The 27,803-nt window shown below is 34.8% G+C and overlaps 1 protein-coding gene across 7 annotated transcripts in view; it reads right to left on the bottom strand.

The window, feature by feature from the left end:
• Nucleotides 1-27,803, bottom strand: part of Vps13b (vacuolar protein sorting 13 homolog B) — a 683,809-nt gene that overhangs the window by 99,412 nt on the left and 556,594 nt on the right. For all 7 annotated transcript variants that reach the window (XM_063257835.1, XM_013143877.3, XM_003479878.5 and 4 more), the window contains 2 exons: nt 6,673-6,869; nt 531-712 (listed from right to left, as the gene is read on the bottom strand). In XM_063257835.1, coding sequence (XP_063113905.1) covers nt 531-712; nt 6,673-6,869 — 379 coding nt within the window. The remainder of the gene's footprint in view (nt 1-530; nt 713-6,672; nt 6,870-27,803) is intronic.

Below are 27,803 nucleotides of genomic sequence, written 5' to 3'. Positions count from 1 at the left end.
AAGATTAGCAAATTTATAAAAAGCTACTTCTGATGTGTGAACAAATTTAAGCATCTTCCTTCTAAACTTGTAAAAATGAGACTCTTTTAAATTAATTTGAGAATATGCCCTTCTCTTTAGAAGGTACTCACGCTTTTGAAATCAGGTAATAGTAAGCACTTTGACAATCTATTTGCCCCTAAAGTAACGAGTCAGGAAATAAAACAAAACTAGATCTATTTCTTTGAAAAAGACCGTAACTGGAATAATAGTAAAACTTATAATTTTTGTAGCTTCCTTTAACTTCTCATTAGGAATAATGCCAAAACATGTCAGCTCAGTATCACTGGTAACTTCTACATGCCTACATTAGTTCAAAAGGAAATAGTACATCTGTTGAATCAGATCAAATTCAGAATAAGCTTACTGTTCACTTCGTATTTCTTGAAAATAAATCAGCTGGGTAAAAATGATGAGCTGTATCTTGAGGACACTCAAGAAAAAATAACAAGTATTTGGTGGATGTTATCCTGATGTCAAGTAGAGAGTACCTGTGCCTAGTTGGTCAAGGTGATGACACAGATGGAACTCCAGGTGAGCGAACTGGAAGGACATGCAAAGAGATGGGACAAACCACGGGGTAAAACAGGAGTCAACTCTGGTACAGGCAGCCAGGGCTGTTGGAGTTATAAGTGGATCACATGTGCTTTGAGAACCAGATTCACTTGCAGAGCTATAAAAAATAAAAGAAGTTGAATAACCTAAATTTAAAAATACTATATATGTGCAATGTCTTTCTACAAGAATTTTTAAAGTACCCCCAAATGCTATAGTCAATATGTTATCATCAAATCTTCTGTATTTACTTACATAAACAAGTTTTAAAAAAATAAGTTCATGTTGCATATTCTATATAGATTGTTAGCAGAAAGCTTTCAAAGCATTCCTCAATCTCCAGGTCATGCTGACCTACCTTCAAACCCAATTTTTTTCATGTATATCTCATAAAACTTATTGACAATTTGTTCTCAGTTGAAGGCCAAAACAATTCAAAGTATGACTCTGGTGCTCAAAGAATGCAGGACAATGTCTGAATTCATTAAATACAAATCCAACAATCAAAAAGTGACCAGCCTTGGCTATGTAGTAAGTTCAAAGCCAGCATGAACTACATAGGAAGATCTTGTCTAAAAAAGAAAAAAAAAAAAAAAAAGAAAGAAAAGAAAAATCCACCCATGGTGCACACCTGTAATCCTAGCACTTGGGAAGCTGAGGTCAGAGGATGATCACCATGCATTTCAAGCCATCCTGGACTACATAATGAATTCAAGGCTATTCTAAACTACATAGTGAAACCTTATCTAAAAAACAAAGCAAAAAATCCCCCAAAGTGAATAATTTTTAAATGTACTCTCACTCTTTATTTCCATAAAATTTTGTCTCATCTTAGTTGACGTTTCATTTTTATTTCACTTTTTCAGATTGTCCATACTGCCACATGGGTCAATCAATATGCTATCACTGAACATTGTAGTAGCTACCATAAAAGTTATGATTATGTCCATAAATGAGAGTTTTATGTACAATTGCACTACATAATTTCTCTCTTTACTTGCTCATCCTCTTAAAACCAATTTACACAAGCCAAGTGTGATTAAAAAAAGAATAATAAAGGCATTCACAGGAGGGAAGCTTTCTGCACATGGTGGCCACTAATGTGTACAGAACATATGGCTACTGGCTACATTGGTGCTAGTAGAGGCAAAAAACCTGGGGGATTAATTCTTCATTCTTCCTAAATTAAATGCAGAAGCAATGCTTAGAGAAAACATTTTAAAGTTCAGTGTTGTGGCACATGCCTATAACCCCAGGTAGGAAAATCACAAATTGGAGGCCAACTTGGCCTCACTTAGTGAGATGCTGTCTCAAAATAAAATTTAGGAAAGTATAGGGATACAACTCAGTGGTAGAACTTGCCTAGCACATGCAAATTCCTGGGCTTAATACCTAGTACCCCCTCAAAGTATATAAAGTATATATAGCAACTCCTCAATCACAAAACTATACTCAAGTGGTCAGCAATACTTTTTAATAATCAACTCCTGTGTAAAGTGGTTCCTAGGTTAATCTACATTTAAAACATTTAGACTTTTATTTAAAAATTAAAGTCAGATGAAAATTAAATATTTCTTAAAAGATTAAGCTTATATATGTAATGTGAAATACTTAAAGTGTATTTTGAGCAAGTGCATTTATAATTGATACTTAATTCTATCATAACCATACACTACAAAAGTAGCAACAAAACTAAACAGTCATAAATATTAACAATGATCTCGCTAGAAGCTTATAACTGCTTTAAAAAAATGGCACTAGAGATAGCTCTCTGAGGGCCTCCACTACTGAGATATAGTCCTAGCCCTTTTTATTTTACTTTTGAGACAAGGTCTTACTAAGATGTCCAGGCTGGCCTTGAACTCAGGATCTTCCTGCTTCGGTCTCCTGAAAAATTGGGACTACAGGTGTGTGCCACCACACTGGGTTTTTAATTTCTTTAATAGGTACAACAATGAACTTTGACCTGATTCAGTTATCAAAAGGGGGAAAAAAAAGTACAGAAAAAGAAAAGAAAACCAAACCAAAAACCACAACCTACTATAGATATTTTAATACTTCTCCTTTTTTGCAAAAGATTTACAACATTGGTCAAATTCTTTGGCAGTATTTACAAAATTTTCCATTGCTGCACACTTTTAACATTATTAGGAAATGGCTCCTAGAGGCAAAACCTTAGTAATAGCTCTAGATTCAGTAGTTTGTTCAACCATCTCTAACTTCAACTGTAAACTTTTGAATACTGAAAACATTTTAAACAGGGGAAAGCATGCAGGAGTTCACGTATCTGTACCTTCTGTTTATCCAAAAGGTTAGGTAGCACCTATCCTTGGTAATCTATACACAGGCATCAATTCCCTGAGCCAGGAGTATCTAGTATAGCTAGATGGCAAGTTAGAAAGCCTGACTTAAAGGCTTTATGGGATGCAAGCATGGTCCTAAAAGATTTGCCCTGTGTATCATTCTGGGGTTAACTATGACCATTAATCTGACTTCACTGATGAGGTCTTAAGTTGCTCTCTGGATCCTTTTGTGGCAATAAAGGTTTTATAACATAGCATACAGATTAAACGGAGTATGACTTGGGTGTGAAAATACTGACTAAAATGTTTGCTATGATATGTAATATGGAGCATGTTATTTCATTTGGTTAAACTCAGTTTTCTTATTTGTAAAATGAGTAGTTATACCTGCTTTTCTGAATATTACATGAGACACTTGCATACAATTTTAGCACAATGCCTGGCATTTGAAAATAGAAAAAAAAATCCTCTTTTTTTGCTTTGATAAAACAAGATACTATATATCTACTAGCTACTTAGTCTAATGTGAGTTGTTGGAGATTACCTTTAGTGCCCCAAGAGAAACCTCACTGGCTTTCAGCTCAGTGGACACTGGATTTCAACACTGGTTCACATGAACTCTCTTTTGCCTAATGCACAGACACTGCTATCATTCCCAGGAGAGTGCTGAGTGGATGAGAGCACACGAGAGGATGGGTGCGCCTGCTGGACCAAGTTCTCCACTCCTTACAGTTGTGGGTTTTAAATGCCTCAACCCAAACTCCAAATAAAAAATATACCTCTATTATAACTCAGTAAACACAAGTAAAATGGGATGGATCGTGAAAATATGACACACACTGATATTTTTGTGTTAAAACGTACATAACATGAAAGCTATCATTTTAATCACATTAAAGAGCTCAGATATTATGTATATTCACATTTTTGTACCACTTTCATCACTATCTGTCTCCAGCACTTTATTTTCCCAAAAGGAAATATCATATCCATTAAATAATAACTTTCCATTCTTCCTTCTTTCTAGCCCCTGGCAACACTATTACAGTTTTTTGTCTCTATGAATTTGACTATTTTCAGTATCTCATATAAGTGGCATCACACAATATTTGTCTTTTTCATGATGGAATTCTATCTTATTGCATTTTATTTAAGAAGTTAATTGCAACCTGGTAAATTATTTCATTATCCACTAATGAGTTGCAATCTGCAGTTTGGGAAACAGCCTTAAATACTGACCTGTGAGTAAAGAATTCCTTGAACATAACTTAAAGAAAGTGAAAGTATCAGTCCTCTTTCTCAAGAGTTACAAAACAAGCAAGATGACACAGAGACAGTATCAGTGCTATCAGCCCAGAACTTTAACTGAGGAACATTGAATGCTCTTGGGAGAAGGATGACATGGCAAAGACCAACTCCCAGGAGGAAGGAAATGGCAAAAGTCCTCAAAAAGATACACAGAAAACAATGCTACCCAAAGCAAAGCAGGCAGAGATTCAAGTTTGGTCTTACGAAAGAATAAAGAAAAGATTTTTCTAAATTATGCCATCACATGATGGGAAATACAAGTGACATCATAGTTCCAAGTGTCAAGACTTAGGTCTCAATGGCTAATGAAATGCCAAAGATTAAAAAAAGAAGCCACTGGCAAAATGTAGGATATATACAGAGATATAGATCCAAACAATCAAGTGGAGAACAATATCAGGAGGCCACAGTCACACAGGTAGTAGAGTTCAACTGGCAGGAAAAAAAAATTAGGGATCACCCATCATCATTCGTCCTGATTTATCCACTGTTTACAAGGCAAGGGTCAATGCTTTGGGAAATGGAAAGCAGTTCCTCCTTATATACACACACAAAAGATGTAGGTTACCATTTCAAAGAATACTAAGTGGAAAGTGACTTCCTTTCTGGGATCATAAGGGAGCAGGAAAGAAGAAAGTATAAATGTGAATGTACTTACTACCACTGAGATGGCTTCCTTTTTTTAAGCACATCTAAAGAAGAAAGCATTTAAAAAAACAAACCTCCTAGAGATTCAATTTTTATCACATGAGGAAAGAATCACACATCCTTATATGAATCCTTTTTATAAGACAATTCTTTTCATGAATTAGGATTCTGAGGATGGGCACAGCTATCTCCATTTGACTGCACATAATTTAACATTGTAACGGGTCATTTACCCATCTGTTAATTTTATATAGAACTGGTGGTGTTTTTAAATGCTGTATTGCTTTTTGTAAAATCAAGACCTTATGTTTCTATTATATTTTTATTAATTATACAGTATATTACTAGGTACTGTAATACATTAGGAAGGCAATTATTTTTAAAAAGCCCAGACGACCTTGAAATAATATACATAAAGTATATATTTTACAAAGTAATTAATAAACAAAACTGTGAAGGTATAGACAAAAATGTTAAGAGTTTATTTTTGTGCAATGATTGTGGGCAGAATTATTTCCTATCTTCCAAAGATTCTTCAATGAAAACATGGTATTAATAAAAAGTACTCTCAAAATAAAAACACAATTATTTATAATATAAAGTAGGAATCAATACAAAATGATTATAACAAATGTATACATATGGACAAAAATAAAGGTTATAGAGAAAATAGTTGATTTGTAGAGTACTGGAATGGAGGACGTTTTTGTCTCTATTGATGTCAGAATATTTATGGGGGCGGGAAGAAGAGACTGTACAAAAGGAGTAAGGTAACAGTAAAGCCAATTCATCAGTAGAACTGGAAGGTAGGACGTTGAAAGCAATGAAAAACATAGCCTCATGGCATATGTAATGCTATGTAATCCGAGAAAAGGGTTCCACAAGTTGTGGCTTACTTTCTTGCCTTGCATAAGACCACATGCATAAAGGCTTAGCAGGGATGTATAAAGCAGAAGACATACTGAAGAACCGTTTGTTGAAGCTATTTTTCTTTTTCTTTTTTGTCTTTTTCATTTTTATCGGTACCGGGGATTGAACTCACGACTGCCTGCTTGCAAGGCAGGCGCTTATGCTGCTGAGCTAAATCCCCAGCCCCTGAAGCTATTTTTCTTGACCTTTGGTCAATCCATGTGTTAAGCAGGATAACACTGGGCAAAAGATATAATCTAGCGCCTCTCTGTTACAAGCCACCTATCCTGCAAGAGACATGGAATAGGAAGTCCTGGGGCATGATTTGGAATAGCTGAATTCTATAGCTCTGCAGATTTGTGTCTGAAAATCTAAAAAACCATTTAACAATTAAATATTTCCAAAATTTACCTTTTATTTATTCATTTAATTTTCTTTTGCACCAGGGATTGAACTCATGACCTTGTGCTAGCCAGGCAGGCGCTTATGCCACTGAGCTAAATCCCTAGCCCCAAAATTTACCTTTTAGAAGGAGGAAATTGAATTTACTTAACCTTCCTTTTAATGTCCCAGTGTTATCATCCTAGTAGTACAGTCTATTGAGGTGTTTATGGATCTTTTCCTCTATATTTTTGCATGCAGGATGACTTTTTTAAGTTTGATTTTTATACCTTTTTTTGTATTTAAGGAACAAGTAGTGAGGGCACACACTGTTCTATGAATAAAACAGGATTTTTAGTACAGAGACTGTGAAATATCAGATTTTTATCTTTCTTCCTGTTTCTCATCTACAGTTCAGAGAAATGCAGATGCTAGACACCCTACCTACCAAGTAACTGGGGTCACTAGATAAGATGATCTGGTGATTGTTTCCCAGTGTAGTATCACTGTTTTTCTCATCTTTAGTTACCTTTGGTCATCAGCTCCATTTTGATTGCTGTTCAAGACAATTCTCCAAAGGTCTGAGGATACCAGTTTCTTCTGGTCATTCACAAGATTGATATCTGGCAACTGCAGTTCACAAACTTTGCTTTCAGATAGACTAAATTCACGAAAAGCAACAAAAACCTTCAGGATTTCATCCCAGTATTCCAAACTACAAGGAACCTATGTCAAAATAAAGAAAATCAAGATATGATTATGTATATAACAATATTTCACAATGAATATATTCATTATGTACCACAAACATATGAATTTAAAAGTAAAAAACTTTTTAGATGTTATAAATAGAAGCTATGCTTCTGAATTTGTGGAAATTCAAATTTGAATCTCATAAAAGGAGGATAAAATTATAAAAGATGGTTGCTTAGGATTTCTATTCATAGTTACTGTCTTGTTATTTTAAAAGGCCCATTCAAGAGTAAGTGAAAATAGTTAAATTTTTCTAAATAAAAGAAAAATTACGAGAAAAAATTCTTCAAGGTGTTACATGGATTATAAATCTATAGTAAGTAGAAAATACAGCTGGAGTAGTAATACCATACAAATAGAAGACAAATAAAAAATTAAGAGGTAAAGTATAAATGAAACATTACTATCCACTGAAGGCTTCATTTCAAACAAGTTGGGGAAAGATGAAAAACGAAGTTGCAGGAGCTGGCTAGCTATGACAAAACCAAAGCAGGTCTCTATATATCATTCTTAATACAAAAGTAAATTCCCAAAAAATCAAAATGGAAAAGGCTAAAAAGATAAAGTGGAAGACAAAACAAATTTGTCAATGTTTTTCATTTAATAGGGCAGTATTTTCTTGTATGCAATAAAATTCATGAATGGAGAAAAACAACTAGTAAAATTCAAATTAAAAAAAGGATAAGAAATGTACTATTCAATTGTCAAGCTGTGTGATCTTCAACTATGCCAAGTACCGACTGCATGTGTAACACTGCCCACAGGCCTTCTGCATTACACTTGTGTAACTTGGGGACAAAAGAAAACAACACAAATACAATGCTCCTGCTGCTTGCTGTGCTGCAACCAATAAAATCCTCCCTCTCTTTCTCTCCCTCTCTTTCTTTCTTTCTTTTTTGAGACAGGGTCTCATTATGTAGTGCAGGCTGGTCTTGAACTCACTTATGCAGACCAGGCTGGCCTCAACTCATGGCACTCCTCCTGACTCAGTATCCTGAGTGCTGGGATTATAGGTGTGTCCCATCATGCTCGGATATTAAAATTCTCATTTCTGACCCAGTTTTGTATCTTTTGCTAGTATCCATGAAATACTAAAAAGATAACTTATTAACTTGTACAGGGTAAATTCCCAGACCTGACAGGAACTAGTTCACAGATGAAAGATAACCAGTCAGTAGACATGAAAAGATACTCTACTAGTACTCAAAGAGATTAACGTAATAATATAATTTTGTATGTATTAAACTGGAAGTCTAAAATTAATGGCTAATGTTAATGGTTTTAATTTTTGTACAGTATGGTAAAAAATCCAAGTGTATTTCTAAGAATTTGTCTTACAGAGATACCAATGCAAAGGTGATTATGTGCATATATAATATACCTATATATGCATGCTATGTACATTGCACACTTTTGTGTGTACATTTACTTTAGTTCTGCTTTAGTTAGAAAAGTTGAAATGCAGATTTCTCAGTAGGTTAGCTTTAGAACTATAGAACAGATTGCTATACAACATTAAAATGAGTAAAGAATATTTACATATGCTAATACAAGATACCAGGATATAGCAACTTTAAATATTTAATATCAAAATATCAATCATTTAATATTAAAATAATTTGATTTAAATAATTACTTTTTAATATAAGAACATCTGGGTTGAACCTATTTATTTTTTAAGAAAAGAATAAAAAGAATGGCCTTGGATATGTTGTCTCTTTTGGAAGCTTTCCAAGATTATCATCCTCAGACCTGACTAGGGTACCCTTGCTTGGGTTATCATCATTCCTAGTGCACTCCTCTATCACAGAGCTCCTTGTACCCTGAAATTTCTTATTTGTTTGTTTCCTATATTAGACTCTCAGACTCCTGAAGCGGGGAGAAAAAGGCATTTTACTTTGTAATTTATTCTTAGTGCAGTCTAGGGCCTGAAATAATGTATCAAAAATGTTTCCTGAGTGAATAGACTTCTCTTTAATTTTTTTAATAAATAAATGATTCTTAATATTTCAATGGGAATACATTTTACTTCCACCTATAATGAAGTTTCTTTTCTTTAGAAGTGACTTGAGCATCCATATATGAAGAGTTATTAGATAAAAGAAGGGAGAACAAAAACAAGCGTAGGTGGTTAATTGTGTGAGGGAACAGAAGACATATTTTCAAACTGGGAAGTAACATATCCACACTATTCTATTTTTGGCTATCAATTACAGAAATGGCTTTTTTTCACTGTTCATGGCATATTCTTCTCTAACCTCATCTATCTGGGTAATTGTTTATTTTCTCTGCCTGATATTCTTGTATATGTCCTACTTTCTCATTGTCCCATGTCTAAATCCTTCCCATATGTCAAGAAATAAATCAAATGCTGCCATTCTCTGAGACTTTTCACCTTCCCAAATGGAAAAACTCTTTCCCTTTTCTGAATGTCGATACTGCTTTAAAAAGGCAATCTATTCTATAGCTCTTATCACTGCATATTTCATGTTATACTTATTTTTATAGATGGTATAGTCCTAGGTAGACATATTTTTTGAGTGAATGATTTCCATTTGGTTAAGTTTTGGATTTCTATAGCACCTGGCACAGTATATAGAGCAAATGTTCAAACAGAGATGCTGAATGAATAATTTATAAGGAATGAATGAATATACACATCCTGGGTGATTTAGCCTGTCTTGGCACATTAAAGATGTCTCACAAAGTAGTACAGAAATGAACGCGAATACTCTGCAGCCAGATCTACTGGGATTCAATACTAGCTCCATGAGCTATAAGTTCTTGGGTACATTAATTTTAATAATTAGCTCCCATATTTCCCAAAAGGGGGATAATAACAGAGCTATTCTCATAAGTTTTGTAAGAATCAGAGGCAAGTATTTTATTTAATACTATATAGTAAAAGCTTACCCTCCTCATGCTCAAAGAATACCTGTCAAGTTCATATGTCATTACCAGAAGCAGGAACGTTGTAAGAGTCCCGTTGCTAGATTTCTTAACCATAGATTGGACTAGTATGAAAAAAAAAGTCTTGACTCTAGTTGTTCAGCAGCTATTAACTATAATTCAATGTAATTTTCTGCTATATACCTGTCTAATTGTGGCCCTCTGTGTACATTATGGCTTAAGAAATAAAAAAAAGTGTCACTGTTTAACTCCTCTTGTGAACAAAGGAGATTTGGGAAATGAGACATAAATCCTTTCAAAGGTATACAAGAATCACAATTGGAAGAGGCCAAATGAATTCAGAAAAGGCATATTAATACACATTCTATCTCTTGTAACATAAATGACAGGGCATAAAGTTCAATATAATTTTCTTGAGAGATTATTATATAGAAAATAGGGTGAAACAAGTTCTACACTGAAATTATACACAATAGCTAAGGAAAATTAGTTGTCACACTGGAAAGCAGAATAGGACCTTACAGAAAAAATATTACTAAGTTTTAGCCTGTTTAAGAGCAGTGAAGGTGGACTATACCAACACTTGGCCCAGGGAAGGAAGAACAGTGGGAGTTCAAAAAAAGATGTGGAGAAAAAGCCAAAGAAAATTGTATTTAGTTCACAACTGTGTGGTGCTGACTCTGATTTCATACCTCAACTGAAACATTCTGAAAATTCAGAAAACTACTACAGAAATATATCCTAGTATATGTCAGTTATGCATTTGTCAGGATTTTCTTTCATGTATTCTATTTTATTGGTTAATAAAGGGATATTAATAAATTCACTACTAATGAAACCCCTGTTGAAAATGACTTCAACTGTATGTTTACAAGCACATTTATGAAAGTCACATATTTGCCATTTCTCCCATTATAAGAATATATGTCTTTAATACTTCAAAAAGTTAATAATAAGTATAATTAGTATCTTAAAGGTAATTTTATTCAAATGTCCAGTCACTTACTTATGGACCCACACATTTATAAAAGAAAAATCACATAGATTATAATCTTTATATTACCTTATTTTTCCATCTTACAAAATATCTCACTGGTGTCCCACTTGAGGTAAGATCTAAGCCCTGGCACTTAAATTATTGCTCTGTGATCTCAGGCAGCCTATTTAATGAATCTAAGTCATACTTTCCTCATTTGCAAAATGAGGAAAGACCCATATATTTTTAAGCCAAATTAAGCATTTTGGAGATTAGTGAGAGATACTTGGGACATAAACATTAGTAAGTCTTAGTGACTGGTCATATATGAAAAGTGTCAAAGATGATCCCTAGGTTGCTGGGCTTAGCAACTGTGTGGATGCTGATATCACTTAATGGGATGGGTAAGACTGATCTGTCTCTGAGGAGCATGTGGTATATGTGAGGAGGAGGGGTGATCATGAGTTCATTTTCAGACCACTTTTTTGCGGGTGCCTATGAGCTATTCTGTGGAAAGACTGAGTAAGGAGTTGGCTAATCTAGAGTGTGCAAGAAAAGTTAAATGTGTTGGTGCAAAATTATAGGGCTTATCTAACATTAGCCTTTATTTAAAGAGTATGTAATGGAAAGACACTGACTAATGAACTTTAAGATATTTATTTGCAAGTGTTTGAAATGATGAGTTAAGAATGTAATCTGGTTAAAAAAGAATATGAGAACAGAATGAGAACATATAGACATAGATAGGTATGATATGGTAAGTATGATACGATTCAGAGAAATCAATAGAACTACACATTGTTCTATTGTACACTAACATATAACTTAGTGAATATACTAGAAATTTCTGGATAAATAGGCTGGAGGGCTAAGAGACTGTGAGATAAACTAAGAGGCAGGAACAAATGGTTTTGGAGGTAGGAAAGTTGTGGATAATGAAAAGATCCAGGGCCTATGTACGGAAGTGAATAGGTAGGTAGCATGGAAGACATCATTTGAGAGATGAGATCAAAGTAAGATTTGGGCTGGGTCATTTGTGTGGATGCTGAAAGCAGTGAGGGAAAGGCAAGAAGCTGTGGACTTTTGAACATGACAAAGTGTCCTCAAAAGGTTAGCACAAGGCAAAAACAAAGAAGGGTTACAGTGATTACAATAATAAATTGGAATGAATCTTAAAGAAACAGAAATTTGACAGAAAAGTAGAGAGAGAGTAGGCAAATGGTAGATACCATATATCTTGTTATTAAGGAAAAAAATGCAAGATATAAACAGGCTTTACTGCACACTGCTGTATGTAAGGTCCTAGAGGGAGAGCACAATTTTATTTAAGCTAATGTGGTAGAAGAAATGTTGAAGATGGGGGCTCAGTGGAAAGGTGTTAGTTGTGGGAGGCAGAGGAAGGAGATTGGTTAAAGTAGGAAAAAGACACACAAATCAGTATCTAGACAGGAAGGAATAAATCTGATACTTGGATGGTGATTAGAAAAGAGGGAAGTGAGGCATGTATTAGAATTGAGTCTTGATTTAGAAGAGATAGGAACAATGGCTGTGGTTTAAAAATTAGCCTGTTGCTGCTTCTTTAAACCTAGCTTGAATGCTGAATATTTTAAGACCATTACCCTAAAAATAAATAAAGACCTATATCTCTTCCTTCAATAAATCCATCCGGAGTCTAGTATATGGTATATACTTACAAGTAATTTTTAAACTAATGAGTAGGCATTGGAGATGCAGTTCAGTCATAGAGAGGTTGCCTAGAATGATGAAGGAGGCTCATTCCCCAGCACTGACAAAAGCAGGGCATGGAGAAAAACAGAACAAAACAAAACAAAAATGATAGTTGCTGGGAAGATACATGTCACCTTTTTCAGTAGTTTTTTTTTTTTAATTTTTAAACAGGTCATTTATGTACTATCTCTTTCCTTCAAATTATTCTGGCATTACATCCCATTTTGTAAATAAACGTTGCTTTACTAATCTTCCTTTATCTTTGAGATAGAAGCTGACATTGTCCAGCTAATCTCTAGGTTAGTAGTGACATAATTAAACTAAAAATCTAATGTAGTCATAGTGTATTTACTCTTCATATGGTAGCAATTAATTACTCTCAAAGAAAACTCAGGGCCCTATTTTGTGTGACCTATACAAATAACTTTATTATGTGCTCTTAGGTTTTAAAGAGATGATGTGAATGATCTTTTTAGTTATGTATCTATAACAGAAGATTTATTACTAATGCATGTACTGAAAAACTTGAAGGAAAGATGACTATTCCAAGAAAGTTTGGTGCCAAAAAATAGTTTAGAAAGCTTGAATATCCAGTATTGAGTCACAGGAAGTGGGAATAAGAAAATTGGTTTCACTGGAAAACATTCCACATGTAACACATGGTACATTTCAAATGACTGTCAAGATTATATATTTTTTATTACATTTTGTTTTGTTATCCATTATTTGACAGGACCTAAAAAATTAGCCAGCCATATGTAATAAACTGTATTCTAAGCATATGTGGTCTTTGCATATGAACATATTTTAGGTTGCATATCTGCCAGTGGTAAGAGCACATCTATTTTTGCCATTTAAATGTTGCTCCACAATTTGTTTCCATCTGATGGCTAATTTGGGAAGATTTGCATGTGTGCTGGCCATTTAAAAATATTTTGGGTACAAAGAATATTTTGGCACTTAATTTGTTTTTATTACTTAATAGTATTGCCAAGACTATTAGCAGGTTTACAACTACCCATCTGTCCTCATGGAAGAACAGCTCTGCTTTCTTTGCACAGGGGCTGCTGAAACTGGGCAATTCACTGTCCATTCAGTCTCACCACATCACCTAGAAAAAGGCAAAGAGGAAGTGTCTTGCCTGTAGGTAGTGAGGCAAGATATAGGGCCAGTTAGAATACAAAGCTAGAATTTCTATTCTGAACTCAGTCACTGAAACTTGGTTACAGGAGAGAATACTATCTTCACTGCTTCTCCCACCACATTTCCAGATTTCTGCAATAGAAAGAAGCAGCTGTTCTTTCTATCAGGAGAAGCAGTGAAAATAGTGATAGAGCTTTGGTAGGGGAAGGCACTGTTCCAAATTGTCCTTTATAATTTATAAGGATTTTTTTTATAATTATCCTAGTGAGGAAAATATTTTTTCCATTTTACAGATGAGTTAACTGTGGCACAGAGAAGTTAGGCTACCTGCTCAAAATTACACATTTATTAAGTGGTAGGTCTCTTGGATATAGAGACTATATATATAGTCTCTCTCTATATATAGTCTATATAGACTATATAGACTATAGTGTGCCACTCACAATTTCTAGTTTCAGTTTCATTTAAGTGGAGTCTTAGGAAACAAACAATGAAGAATACATTTTGATTTTTGTCATTTGTTCCAGCCATTTATAAGCTTCTTCAACTTGGCAGGTTTTTAATCACAAAAAGTATTTTTCTTTCAGCACTTTGAATAGGTTACCTTACTGCTTTCTGGCTTTTGTTCTTAAAGATAAGTAAGCTAATAATCTTATCAGTATCCCTTAAACAAAATGAGTCACTTCTCTCATTCTTTCAGGCGTCTTTTTCTCTCGTATAGTTTGTACGTAGGTATAGATATCTGCTATTTTATTTTAGCTGGAGTTCACTGAGCTTTTTCGATACATAACGTCTTTCAAAAATTTTGGTGAAAGTGGTAAAATGTTCAGTCATTATTGCTTTAAATATTCCTTCTTCCCTTTTTCTCTCCTTCCCTTGTGGAAGTCCCATAATGCTTATACTGCCACACTTGTTAATGTACCACAGGTTTCTGAAGGTTCAGTTCATTTCTCTTCTTTTTTACTGTTCTTCAGACTCAATAATCTCAATGCACCCATCTTCACTCACTAACTGTTTGTTCTGCCTGTTCAAATCTATGGCCAAACTCCCCCTGCTGAAATTTTCATTTCAGTTATTATACTTTTCAACTTTGGAACTTCTATTTACTTTTAAAAATTATTATAGATTAAGCATCCATGGTCTGAAAATCCAAAATGGTCCAAAATCTATAGCTTTTTAAAGAGTGCCAACATGATGCCACAAGCAAAATTTTGCATGTAATTTTGTGATGGGTTATAGCTAAAATTCTGGCACATGGCACAGCACACAGTAAAAATATGAGACAAAATTACTAGGTTAATTGTGTAAGCTGTACATGAAATACAAATGAATTTTATATTTAGACTTGGATCCTATACTCCAAAATCCAAAAATATCTGAAATATAAAACACTTCTGGAAACAAATGAATTGGATAATGGATATTCAATCCGTATTTCTCTTTATTAATATTCTCTATTTGGTAGACATCATTCCCCTACTTTTTAGTTCTGTATACATTTCTTTCATTAGTTCTTCCAACACACTAAAATAGGTGATTTAGTGTTGTAAGTTCAGCACAGTGTTTCCTTAGGAACAGTTTCTCTTAGCTGCTACTTTTCTAAACATGGGCCATACTTTCTTGTTTCTTTGCATGTTTCATAAATTTTTGTTGAATTTTAAATATTAAATGATAGTTTTATAATCAAAATATTTTATACTACTATAATATTAATAAATAAGTGTGAAAATTAGGTCATGGCTCTTTCCCAAGGTTTACTGTAATTGCTATTTGTTTTAGTTGCTGATATTTATGAACAAATTTGGTAAAGTCTGTAATCTTTACCACTGCTATGATTTGGATATTGTTTGTCTCCACAAAGGTTGATACAAGGGTGTTAGGATCCGTTGTGGCAATGTGGGAGTGGTGGACCTTTTACATTTGGATCACTGAGGAATCATGGTTAGTTTTTGAAAAACAATTCTTGTAGAATCGAAAGCCTGGCCCCTGCCAGACTTTCTCAAGCTTCCTATATTGAGATGTAATCACCTGTTTTTACATACATTTGTGCCACCAGCATAATATGACACAGCTAAAACCGAGTCAAAGTCAGTACCATGTCCTTGAACTTACAAAAACTGTGAGCGCAGTAAATTTCTTTTTTTTTTTTTTAATCAGTGGCCTAAGGTATTTTGTTATGATAATGCAAAATTGACTTGGGTAGCCAGTGAAGTCTCCATTTAGCTAGTTTAGTGGTCATTTAATGATTACCCAGCAGATCTCCTTAAAGATCGGGAACCAGTAAAATTCCAATTCTTTGCTAAAGGGATCCCTGAGCATGTTTGGGTATGCTTATAACTGTGTCTTGACTTTCAGTTTCTGCTTGTACAAAGTATTAAGGACAGGCAAAGTTCAGATTGTAGGGGTTTCTCAGGTCTTTCCTGAGCATGAACACAGTCCTGAGCATGTGCAGAGCCCTGTACACGAGCATGTCCTTCTAGTTTTCCAGGGATATAACAGAGTTTGAAAAAGCCCTGTGGACATCTCATTTGCCAGTTTTTCCTTTTAAAATTTCTGATAGTTGATTACTTATCTCAATTGTTTTCTACTGCCTCAAGCAAGCTTAGAATTTATAAATTGTGTCTTATAGTGGAACCTTATGAACTCAATTTGTGAGGGCTGGTTGGAACTCAAGTTGCTTATAAGTCAAGGCTATTTTTCCCCTTAAAAAATAATGGAAATTGTTGGAGCTACTGAAGCTGAAGGCATGTGCAGGGCTGTGGCATGGCCCAGGCCTGGCCAAACTGAGATGAGGAGATGCCTCAGAGGGCAAGATAGGCCACAGCTAAGGACACATGGAGACTTTTTCCTAGTATAGTTCTCTTTAATTAATATCACCTGTTGCTTGGAGGGGTCTTTGAACCCCTGCCAAGGTCCTGCTCAGGTTTCCTATGTTTTTCACTCTAACCTCTTTCTTGTTTGAATACTAAATAAATATGGGCTACCCAGAGACATTGTTTGTCTCAGCCACTAGAGTTAAGAACTCTGCAGAGGGTTTTGGGCCATCCTCCTGGAGCCCTAAAGGTCATACCACTTGTCTCATTTGTTTGGGCCTTTACCACACACTCGTTTGGGGATCTAGGCACAGATCCCAATAGGAAATACTTGTAATTCATTCTGAATCTCCCAAAGCACTTTACTAACCCTTTCATAATAAAAAAGGATTTTATAATATGTGTAATTTAGCAGAAACACCACTAATGTTCCTAGTGAATTCATCAAAAAGTTATAAAATGTGCTTAGTTTATCAAAAACTGGTGTCTTAGTGTCCTTTCTCTCCTAGGCAGAGTCTGCAGTCCACTAGGACCTGCTTCTGGCTACGTCTCAACCTTCTCAGAACTAAAAACTGGTCTAACATCTGTTTCTGTCTTTTCTTGACACAACACTATCATTAAGCAATATAATGACTGGCTTTTCCTCTGTCTAGGTCTTCTTTACAAATGTTCATAGCTCTGTCCTTTTTTTTCAGAATTTTCTTTATTTCAGAAGAATGTTGCTGCACTGATTGCTGATACTCTCCTTCCTCTTGAGAAAGCTCCTCAGTTGCCATTCTCTGTTGTTCAGCCATATGTTGAAGTTCCTCTGCAGACAATTTCTTTGAGTGTTTCTCCACCAGTTCCTCAACATCACCAATGTTTATCTGCAAGCCTATGGACTCTGTTATAGTGACAATGTCATTATCCACAGGGTCAGCTGAAAGCTCAGGCTCCCCTACACAGCCTTCAATTGAACAATTTTTGGTCATATTTTCTTCCAGGTAGATCTGTGTCCTTAAGAGAGAAAGGATTTCTCAATTAACCCCATGCAAGAAAGGATGATGTAATGTTTCTTACAGAACCCTTTAAGGATTAAATGTGTATCTGAGACTATCTAGAAGTTCTTCAGGAATAGTTTCCTTGGTGGACAGCTTGTTAAAGTTTGCCATACCTTGTTGGTCCATAGACTGCTGTAGAAGAGTTGTATTAGTTGAGAGGAACTTGACTGAGAACATGGAAATTCTTCAGTCAATTCTTCTAATCTTCTGGGTGAACAGGAGCATGAGGAGCACAGCACTGAGTGGTAAACTTTTGTCCCTTAGATATTTCTTACCGGTAAGAGAGAAAGCTTCCCTGATCCATTCATGAAAAGGTACTATACTCTAGTTGCCCAGGTTTTTGCATCAGATCTTCACATAACCCCCAGCCTATTCTTCATGACTTTCTGAACCGTTAGACATGTCAGAGTGATAAACAAAGATAGGTTTTATCTTGAAGTCACCTCTCACACTGGCACAGAGCAGTAAGGTTAGCTTATCTTTTTTAGGATATTTTCTTTTCCTCCTTGGTAAGTTATGTTCTTCTGTGCATTTTCTTTTAAAAAAGGTCTGTTTCATTACAGTTGAAAGCTTGATGAGAGCAAAAGCCATTTCTCCACGTATCATTTCAAAGGAGTGTAATTTTCAGTGGCTCTTTTATCAGCACTGGCTGTTTTACCATGCCTTGTCACACTATGAACCCCAGTTCTTACTTTAAAATTGTGAAACCACTCCTTACTGGCACGAATGTTCCACCACTGTCACTCACTGATGGATTATCTTCTATGACATCTGCATGTATGGCCCTAGGTTTTTCACAAAGTATAAACTCAGTCTATAACCTGTCTATAACTGCCTTTCATTTATCCATACTAATAATAGCCTTTGTGCCTCGCTTACCACTATTGATTATGACTTACTAGTTTGGGTAACACTTTTAGCAACACAAGTTTCCTTATAGAAATATTTTCTCTATAAGATTGTTGAGATGGTGGATTTCAACATGCTGTACATATTAATGATAGGTCACACGAATACCATTCCCATACTTCTCTACAGTTTCCTTCTTTTCCATTGTGAGTGCTTTCTTTACCATCCTTTTCTTCCTTAGCTTCTTTTCTAGTTTTCTTGGAGGTCCATTTTGATAGCAGTAATCATAACAATTATATAAACTACCAACTTAAATCATGTCCACAAACATGTACATCTGGGCTCAGGTTGATGCTTATGTATACTTTTCTGGCATCATGAGTTTTTGTTTACAACTGAACAAGTGGCCAGCATTCAGGTCATAAATCAAGATTCTGGTTATAAGTTAAGCTTAAAATTCCAGTTATAACACAAGTTATTTGAATGTAAGGCAGGTTACAACTCAAGGGTCCACTATACTTGTTTTTGACATACACCCAGAGGCGTTGAGAGGAAAGTTCCAAGTAGGTAACATTTGAGAATATTTGTGAAATTCTTATTTTGATAACAAAAAGTTATTGTTACCTCATTAACAATGTCAAAGTGGTGAGAAAACCAAATATATTCCCTAATGGACAATGCATTGGAACTGTTAAGACAAGCAGATAAGAGAAAAAGTTTTTAGCTGATGGAGAATATGTGATGAGCTAAAAAACAGATCTGTGCATGAAACAGACGTTTCAAGTGACTGAAGGAAATAATGCCTGTGTATAAGCAGGGACTGGTAGATAGCAATGTACATGTTAAAACTTTAATAAAGTAAGAAAGCTTTATTTTTAAGTAATGATAGGTTTTTTAGTTCTGACTGTGTTAGGGCTTCATTATTCTAAACATAAATGCCGTAACTTATAATCAGTTATTTATATCAGGAGACATATATGTATCATACAGAAGATGTGTGATTGAGATTGACTAAAGATACTTTCCCATAGTTAATAATTAAAAATAAAGTGTATTCTGATCATGTAATCAATTTAGTTTTTATTTCACTAAAATTATCATTTAATAATGAGATAAAATACAAGTATGAAGCTGGGGATTTAGCTCAATGGTGTAAGCATCTGCCTGGCAGGTGTGAGGCTATGAGTTTGATCCCTGGTACTGAAAAAACATATATATAAGTATGCTTGTAATCTCAAATATTTCCTATTTATTTGTTCTTATATGTTTCTGATTTTTAGTTGATGATGAAGGAAAAGAGAAGCTTCTACACATTTTCAAGTAAAAGAAGTCATGCAAGTGAAAAAAAAAAAAAGGAAAGAGAAAGAAGAAACAAAAAAAAAATCCTTGTAACACTGGAACCAGTTGAGAAACCACAAATATTCAAATGCAGGAAATCATGATTTTATAACATTTTAATGTGATCTCCTCTTGGGAAACAAAGTTAACCAAACTCTATTTCTGTACAGGAAATCTTCCAGCATACAGCTGTAATGCACTGTGGTGAAGGGTACAGCTGCAGACTTTTCACCTGTAATGCCCCACTGGTATTGTGGCTTACTGCACTGCATCAAGATTGCTTTCCTGTCCGGAAAACTCTCTAAGTACAAACAAGACTCTTAAGTCCAGATTTTTATTTTCCCTTGGTATCAGAATATGGTAATTTAAGAGCCCTGAGAAATATATTTTAGCCTTTAAAAGGAAATGTGTAACATTCTTTCATTAGGATCTATGTTTGGTTTGGTTTTTCAAAAAACATAACATATGACCCAGTTATCTTATCAACTTATCAAGCTACCACGTTTCAAGCAAATGCAGGTGTGTAAATGACACTCTTCCCAAATCATTTTTCCTTAAAAAGAAGAAATAAAAATATATTAAGAATTGCGGGTCAAAACCAGTAAGGGCAACTTCACAGTTTCAGAGTTTCTTTTAATGAGCCTATAAACTCTAAATTCATACTGTGTTTTGATCTCATATAAAGCTATTCAGGTATTAAACTCATTTGTATCAAATAGATGAATGTATATAGTGTGCTGTAAAAACTAATTATTTGTTAGTTTGTACAGAGCTAAAACTGAGACACTTCATAATTATAGACAATGTCTATATTTCATTAACACATATTTTTATATGTAATGTGTTTACCATATAAACATATATGTATATAAGAATGTACTTTAATTATACTACCAATTGCACTTTGTCAAGTATTTATTAAATACTTCTATAGTAAGTGAAAGCTAGGGTATGATGGTCAGAAGGATTTACATACGATTCTGGACTTCATGAAATTTACAAAGGAGGCTCCAATCTCTTTTTGAGGCTAGTCTCATACTTTTATACTATAAGCAACTTTAATAATAAATAATAAATAAATAAATAGTAAAGTATATAAGGTTGCCAGGAATGATTTGAAGTGTCTTTTTAAAAAAAGTTTTCTTGCTCTTGCTTGCTTAACTACATTCTGCCCACCATGGATTGTTTCCCCTCTGCAATGCCTGTCTGCCATGACACCCTATGTTGGAGCCAGTAGATAATGGATTGAAACCTTTATGGGAAAATGGCAGAAGGGAGAGCAGCAGAGAAGCAGCCTCTCTGTTACTGGGAATCCAGATGATGGAATATAGCACGTTGAGGAATAGATGGAGGACAGATGTAGGTCCATGGGACCCAGCAAAACTCTGAAGTGAAAATTAGCAAATGTGGAGAGTGAAGAAAAGGACAACAAAGAGGAGGAGGGAGGTGACGAGTGAACTTCTTACTAAGTCTCAGTTCACGGCATGGGAGGGGCGACTCAAATCTGAAGGAATACCGTGAAAACTGGCAACCACAAAGGCGTCCACAGAGAAATACACCAGTGGAATGAAGCAGTGGATGTTGTGGACTGCAGTTGTTGGTGAGTTACTCAGGTACAGGAGCCCTTCTCCCCTCAGAGAGGGTGATTGGCCAGTACCCATTTTTTGTTTTGTTTTGTTTTTAGAGTTCAAGTTGGCCCATGAACTCACTAATGTAATCCTGGCTGGCCTTGAGCTCATGTTGATCCTCCTGGTTCAGCCTCCTAAGTGCTAGGATTGTGAATGTGTACTATCACACCCAGCTCAGGTAGCTGACAGCCATTTTGGAAAGGGGCCAACAGAAGTCAGCAGCAGTTGCAGGGTTGGTTCATTCAGGCAGCTCCAAGTGTCAAGGTGAAGTGCAGCCAAGTTTAAACTGGCAGGAAGTCAAGGAATCAAGTTCTAACATTAGGGAGCCAAATTTAAGCTAGGAGGAGTCACTTAGAGCATTGCGGACTGAAAAACTAGGGTATCAGCCTCACTGTCAGAAACAAGAAACAGCCCCAACTTCAGTGGAACTAAAGGTCCACGTTTGATGGGATTATCTACCATGGCCATAATTCTATTGCTGGCTTTCCAGGATCAATCAACATCGATCTGGGCCCTGCCTGCCCCCTCTATCAACCAATAATAGCAGAACATGTCCTGAAGTAGACATCTTTTTTCTATGTTTCTTCCTTTCTTTGCTTTTTAATCTTTTTCATTTTTAAAGATTTATTTTCTAGTTTATCTCTTCTTACTGATTATTTACTGTTTATATACCAGTGAGGACACTGTTTCTAGATTTTATGATTGTTCTGTTCTTGTTTCTATTTCTTTCTTCTTTCTTTCCTTCATATTTCTTCACCAGATCCCAAAGTTTGCATGTTCTTCCTTTGTCCTCTACCTAGCTTGTAATCTCTTCCTTTTCTTCTAATTTCTCCATTTTGTCCTCTAATACATTTTAAATTTCCTCCCTTGAGGGTAAAATTGCCACATTGAGGGCATATTTATTTTACATAATTTTCTGGTTTGTTTTAGATTTGGTTATGGAACTATAAATCCTGTTTATGCAGTTAAAGGTACCAAATTTAAATAGTTACCACAGCTTGTCATTTTCTAGGATGTATTTGATGCCACTGTTTTAACTAATTTTACTGCTTTACCAGGGTGATATAATTGTTTTAATCAGCTGTTCTTCATTTTATGTCAGGCTGAGACTGCCTGAGGATTACAAATAATGTTATAGACCAGTGACAAAGAATCAGAGGTTAGGTCTAATAGACAGCAACTTTTCATCCCCAATAAATTGAAGAGGTAGGATCTTGCAACAGAATTAAAATCCCAAAGTCAGCTACACCTGGATGATATCTCTAAGAAGCAGATCTTTCCTAAGGGTTCTCGATACTAGCAATAGACACCTACCAAAAACAATTTACAAACATCAATACAGGAATTAAACTGAAAAAAAAGGAAAAGATACAAAAACAAGACACAACCTCAGAGTTCTAGCTTGTCATAGGAAACCCAGAGGGCAATGAGGTAGAACAATTTGAAAGTCAGCTAACTCTAAAGTGGTAACAACAGAAGTAATACAGCAAGTGAATCAGGCTCTAGAAAAAAATCAAAACAAATAATTTTTCAGAAAAATTCAGAGATGATGGCCAAAATGAAGGCAGGATTAGTGAATCTAGAGAAGACACAGATTAAAAAAAATAGAGGAATTTAAGAAAATGATGGACCCATGAATGCCCAACGTAGTAAAGAAATGGAATCCATGAAATAGACTCAATCAGATATCCAGGAGATTAAAAATTCCACTAAAAGTTATGCAGCAGGATGAACCAGTGTGAAGACAGAGCATTATATCTAGAAAACAGGATTATGGTTAGTGATCATGAAAAGAAAATTTCTTAAAAATAGAAAGGGACCATGAAAAATCAGTGCAACAATTGATAGATTGATCAGAGTAAACGAAAAAACAAGAGACAGTGACATAAAAAACCTGTTCACAGAATTAATGATGGATGCATGAAGGCGAATTTGATATCAGATAAGCGAGACATACAGAACTCCAATTAGCCATGAATAAAAAAACTACCTCAAGGCATATAATAATCAGAATTTCAGAAATTTAACACAAGAACAGAATATTAAAAGCTGTTAGAGAAAACAAAAAAAAACACCTATAAAGGAAAGTCCATCAAAATCATAGCAGAGTTCTCAATACATGTCAAGGAGAATCTGGAGTAAAGTATTTTGAGCCCTAAAATAAATAACGCCCAATCCAGACTAATGTACTCCACAAAACTATTTTTTAGCCTTGATGGACAAATAAGATACTTCCATCACAAAGAACACCTGAATGAATTCATGACCACCAAACCAACACTCTAAAATGTTCTGAAGGACATCCAAAAAGGAAATAATGAGGATTACAACTGCATGAAGCCAATGGAATGAATTTACCATGTAAGGCAAATAATTAAACAGAGGAGAAAGAAAGGGAAGCAACAACATGAAAAGAACATGGTAAGTCATCAGTTATAATCATCAATGGAAATAGTCTCAGTTAACCAATGAAAGGAAATAGACTGGTAGAATGGATCAAGAAACAAGATCCAACAATATGCTACATAAAAGAAACACACTGAACTCAACAAAGAAATTTACAGGCTAAAAGTAAAAGTTGGAAAATAATATTCCATTTAAAAGGGACTTGGAAAAAATGTAAACAAAGTAGATTTCAAGGCAAGATTGTTTGAAACAAAGAAGAAGGTCACTACATCCTTTTTAAGGGAACAATCCAAGTGCAGAAGATAGCAATCATAAATATATATGCACCAAGCACCAAAACACCCAAGTATATCAAACAAATATGAATGGAAAAGAAAAATCAAATATGCACCAATACAGTTGTTTATTTATTTATTTTTTTTGTCTTTCTGAGATAGAGTCTTGTTATTCAGCTGGCCTTGTGCTCACTTTGTAGTCCAGGCTAGTCTCAAACTCACAACAATTTTCCTGCTTCAGCCTCCTGAGTGCTGGAATTACAGTCATGTGCCACCACACCTGGAAAACTAATATAGCTGTAATTGGGGACCTCATTACTTCAGTGTCACAGATCAATTAGCCAAAAAAGAAAGAAAGAAAGAAAAAAAATCAACAAAGAAATACCAGAAGAGAACCAAACTTGTAAACAAATGGACACAGTAGATGTCTACATGGTGTTCCTCCCCACAGCATCAGAATACACATACTTCTCAGCTGCACATGGAATGTTCTCTAATATAGATCAAACACTAGATCATATAACATGCTTAAATAAGTGCAAAAGAACTGAAATTATCACATGCATATTGTCAAACCAAAGTGCAGTGAAATTTGAAATCAATGGCAAAGGCAACTCAACACTTCATAAACACATGGAAATTAAATGACACCCTCCTGAACAACCAATGGGTCACAGATGAAATGAAGGAACCTATTAAGACAGTTCCTACAATTAAATAATAATGCTAGTATAACGCACCAGAATTTATGAGATGCCATGATAGCAGGCCCACAAGGGAAACCTATAGCTGTGAATTCCCGTATCAGAAAAACGGATCATGCTCAAATAAACCACCTAATCTTGAACCTCAACCTAAGCCTTGTACAAAAAGAGGAGCAAATCAAGTCCAAAGCTTACACAAGGGAGAAAATTACAAAGATCAGATCATAATGCAATGGAGACTAAGAAAATACAAAGAATCAATGAATTGCTTCTTTGAAAAATTAAACCAAACTGACAAACCTCTAGGCAATCTTATCAAAAAGGAAAAAATGATGCAAATTTGTGCATTTAGGAATAACATCAAAGTCAAAGCATATCCTGCAAAAATCCAGATCATTAATTCCTACTTTAAGAATGACATAAGAAATTAGAAGATTCCTAAATACATGAATTATCAAAGCTGAATCAAGAATATATAAAGATTCGAAATAACCCAGAATCAGTCAATGAAATTGATAATATAATTAAAAATCTAGCAAGAAAGAAAATCCAGGACCTGACAGATTCAGTGCTGAATTCTATAGAAATTTAGAGAAGAGATAATGTCAAACTCTTTAATGAAGCTGAAGGGGAACAATACTTCCCAACTCATTCCTGGAAGCAAGTATTAGCCTGACTCCAAAACCAGAGAAGGAACCAAACAAAAAAAGAACTACAGGCCAGTTTCTGTAATGAACAAGATGCAGAAATCTTCAATGAAACAGAGTGCAGGTGATTATACACCATGACTAAGTAGGATTCATCTCAGGAATGCAGAGATAGTTCAACATATGCAAATCAATAAGTGTAATATATTATATTAACAGAGCCAAGGACAAAAATGATATGATCATCTCAATAGATACAGAAAAGGCATTTGAAAGTCCAATATTCTTTCATGATAAAAATCATACAGAAAATTGGGAAAGATGGTCCTTATCTCAATCTGATAAAAGTTATCTATGATAAACCAATAGTTAACATCATATTAAATGGTTAAAAAATGAAAGATTTCACTTTAGAATCAGAAACAAGACAAGGATGTCCTCTATCATCACTTCTATTTAATATAGTTCTGGAAAGATTAGTCAGTAATTAGATAAGAAAAGGAAATAAAATGATAAGGATAGAAAAGAAAGATGTTTAATTATCACTATTTGCAGATGACATGATACTCTATATAGAAGATCCCCAAAATTCCAGCAAAATACTTCTAGATTTAATAACCCAATTCACTAGTGTAGGTGGATACAAAGTCAGCATTCAAAATTGGATAGCATTCCTATACATAAAGAACAAATTCACAAGAGATAAATGAGGGAAACCACACCTTTTACAACAGCATCCAGGAAAAATAATGAAATATTTAATAATCAACTTAATGAGGGAAGTAAAAGACCTTTACACTGAAAATGATAGCATTCTGAAAAAGGAGATTAAACAGAATATCAGAAAATGGAAAGATACTCTCTGCTCTTGGATAGAAAGAACCAATATACTGAAAATGGCCATACTTTCAAAACTGTTGTAAAGATTTAATGTAATCCCTATCATAATACCAGCAAATTTCCATCAACTGATGAAATAATCAAGAAGATGTGGTTTTACTGTGGAAATGTGTAGAGATTCTTCAAAAAACTAGGATTCCAGGTCCCATTCCACCCAGCTATTCCCTGTCTGAGAACCTTCACAGGAACTAAAAACATCATGCCACAGTGATATACATGCACCCATATTTATAGCAACACAATTTGTAATAGCTAAATTTTGGAAACATCCCTAATGGCCATCAACTGAGGAATGGATTAAAAAGATAGTATTTTTCTAAAACAGAGTACCTCTCAGCCAGAAAGAAGGATGAACTTGTGACTTTTATAGTTAAATGGATGCAACCTGAGGGAACACTTATAAGTGAAATAAATTAGATTCACATGTATAAACATCATACTGTCTCCCTTGTGTGAGAAACCGAAAGAGTAAAAAAGGTCTAAAATGTACAACAGATATTTTGAAATAGGAAGAAATTGTTCAAAAGGAAAAAGGAACTAGGATAGGTGAAAGGGGAAAGGATAGCAGGGAAAAGGGAAAAAGTTCAAGTCAGTTATATTACCAGTGTCTCTAAGAGCATTAGAAAAGATTTGTGCTAATATCAACTGGAGAAATTTTTATGCCCTTATCTTGTACCCTGAGCAACTACTTTAAAGAGAACAACCTGTAATATGTTAACTATTGTTATTTTATTGCTACGAACCTTTGTTTTACCCTTTTTCCATTAAAAAATGTGGTTTTTTTATACAATGGAGTACTACTGTGTTATAAAGAAGGATAAACTTGAGACATAGGTAAATGTATGTACCATATGACCACACTGAAGCTCATAATTGTGTGGTTTCTCTGGTGTGAGAAACTCAAAGGATAAACAAACACCAAAATGTACAATAGATATTATCAAAGAAGAAGAAAATGTTCAAATGGGAGGAGGAACTAGGGAGAGGGACGAAGAAAAAGAAGGAAGGCCAAAGGAAAAAAAGAGAGTAACTTCTACATGATGACTGTTACCATTATGTATATCTAAAAATGGAACAATAAAATTAATTAAAACTGTTTTCTTCAGCAATTCCATACATTTCTTGTAAACTTAAATCTACCTCTCTTTATAGTCTAAATTAATGTGGCTTAATTATTTATCAGGGAAGAGAGCATTTTCTCATTACATAGGTGAGTATCCATGTATTGTTTTAAAACTAGATCTTCTACAGACCTGTTGATAGTTGGAAAGTTTCTTGTGTGATTTTGACTTTGATGAAGGTGCTGATGGGAGCAAATTTTTTTTTGTAGTCAGGTAAAAGGATAAAGAATAAACGCAAAAAAGTAGGTCTTCAGAATTAGCTCCTAAGTAAGAGGCAGACTGTAGATCATGGTCTTGAAAGCAGTAACCGTGGCTGACCTCCACTTACTGGCTGTGCAAGTGTCTTAGGAGAATAAACCTCAGAATGATCAAAATCAAATAGTGTGCAAATTCCTAATGAAACTGCCTCTTTCCAGATGGGTCTCCTAG

The sequence above is a fragment of the Cavia porcellus genome, unplaced genomic scaffold (assembly GCF_034190915.1).
Source record: "Cavia porcellus strain 051 isolate PalLab524CR breed Dunkin Hartley unplaced genomic scaffold, mCavPor4.1 scaffold_10, whole genome shotgun sequence".
Classification (NCBI taxonomy): Eukaryota; Metazoa; Chordata; class Mammalia; order Rodentia; family Caviidae; genus Cavia; species Cavia porcellus.
This window is presented reverse-complemented; position numbering and strand designations above follow the sequence as displayed.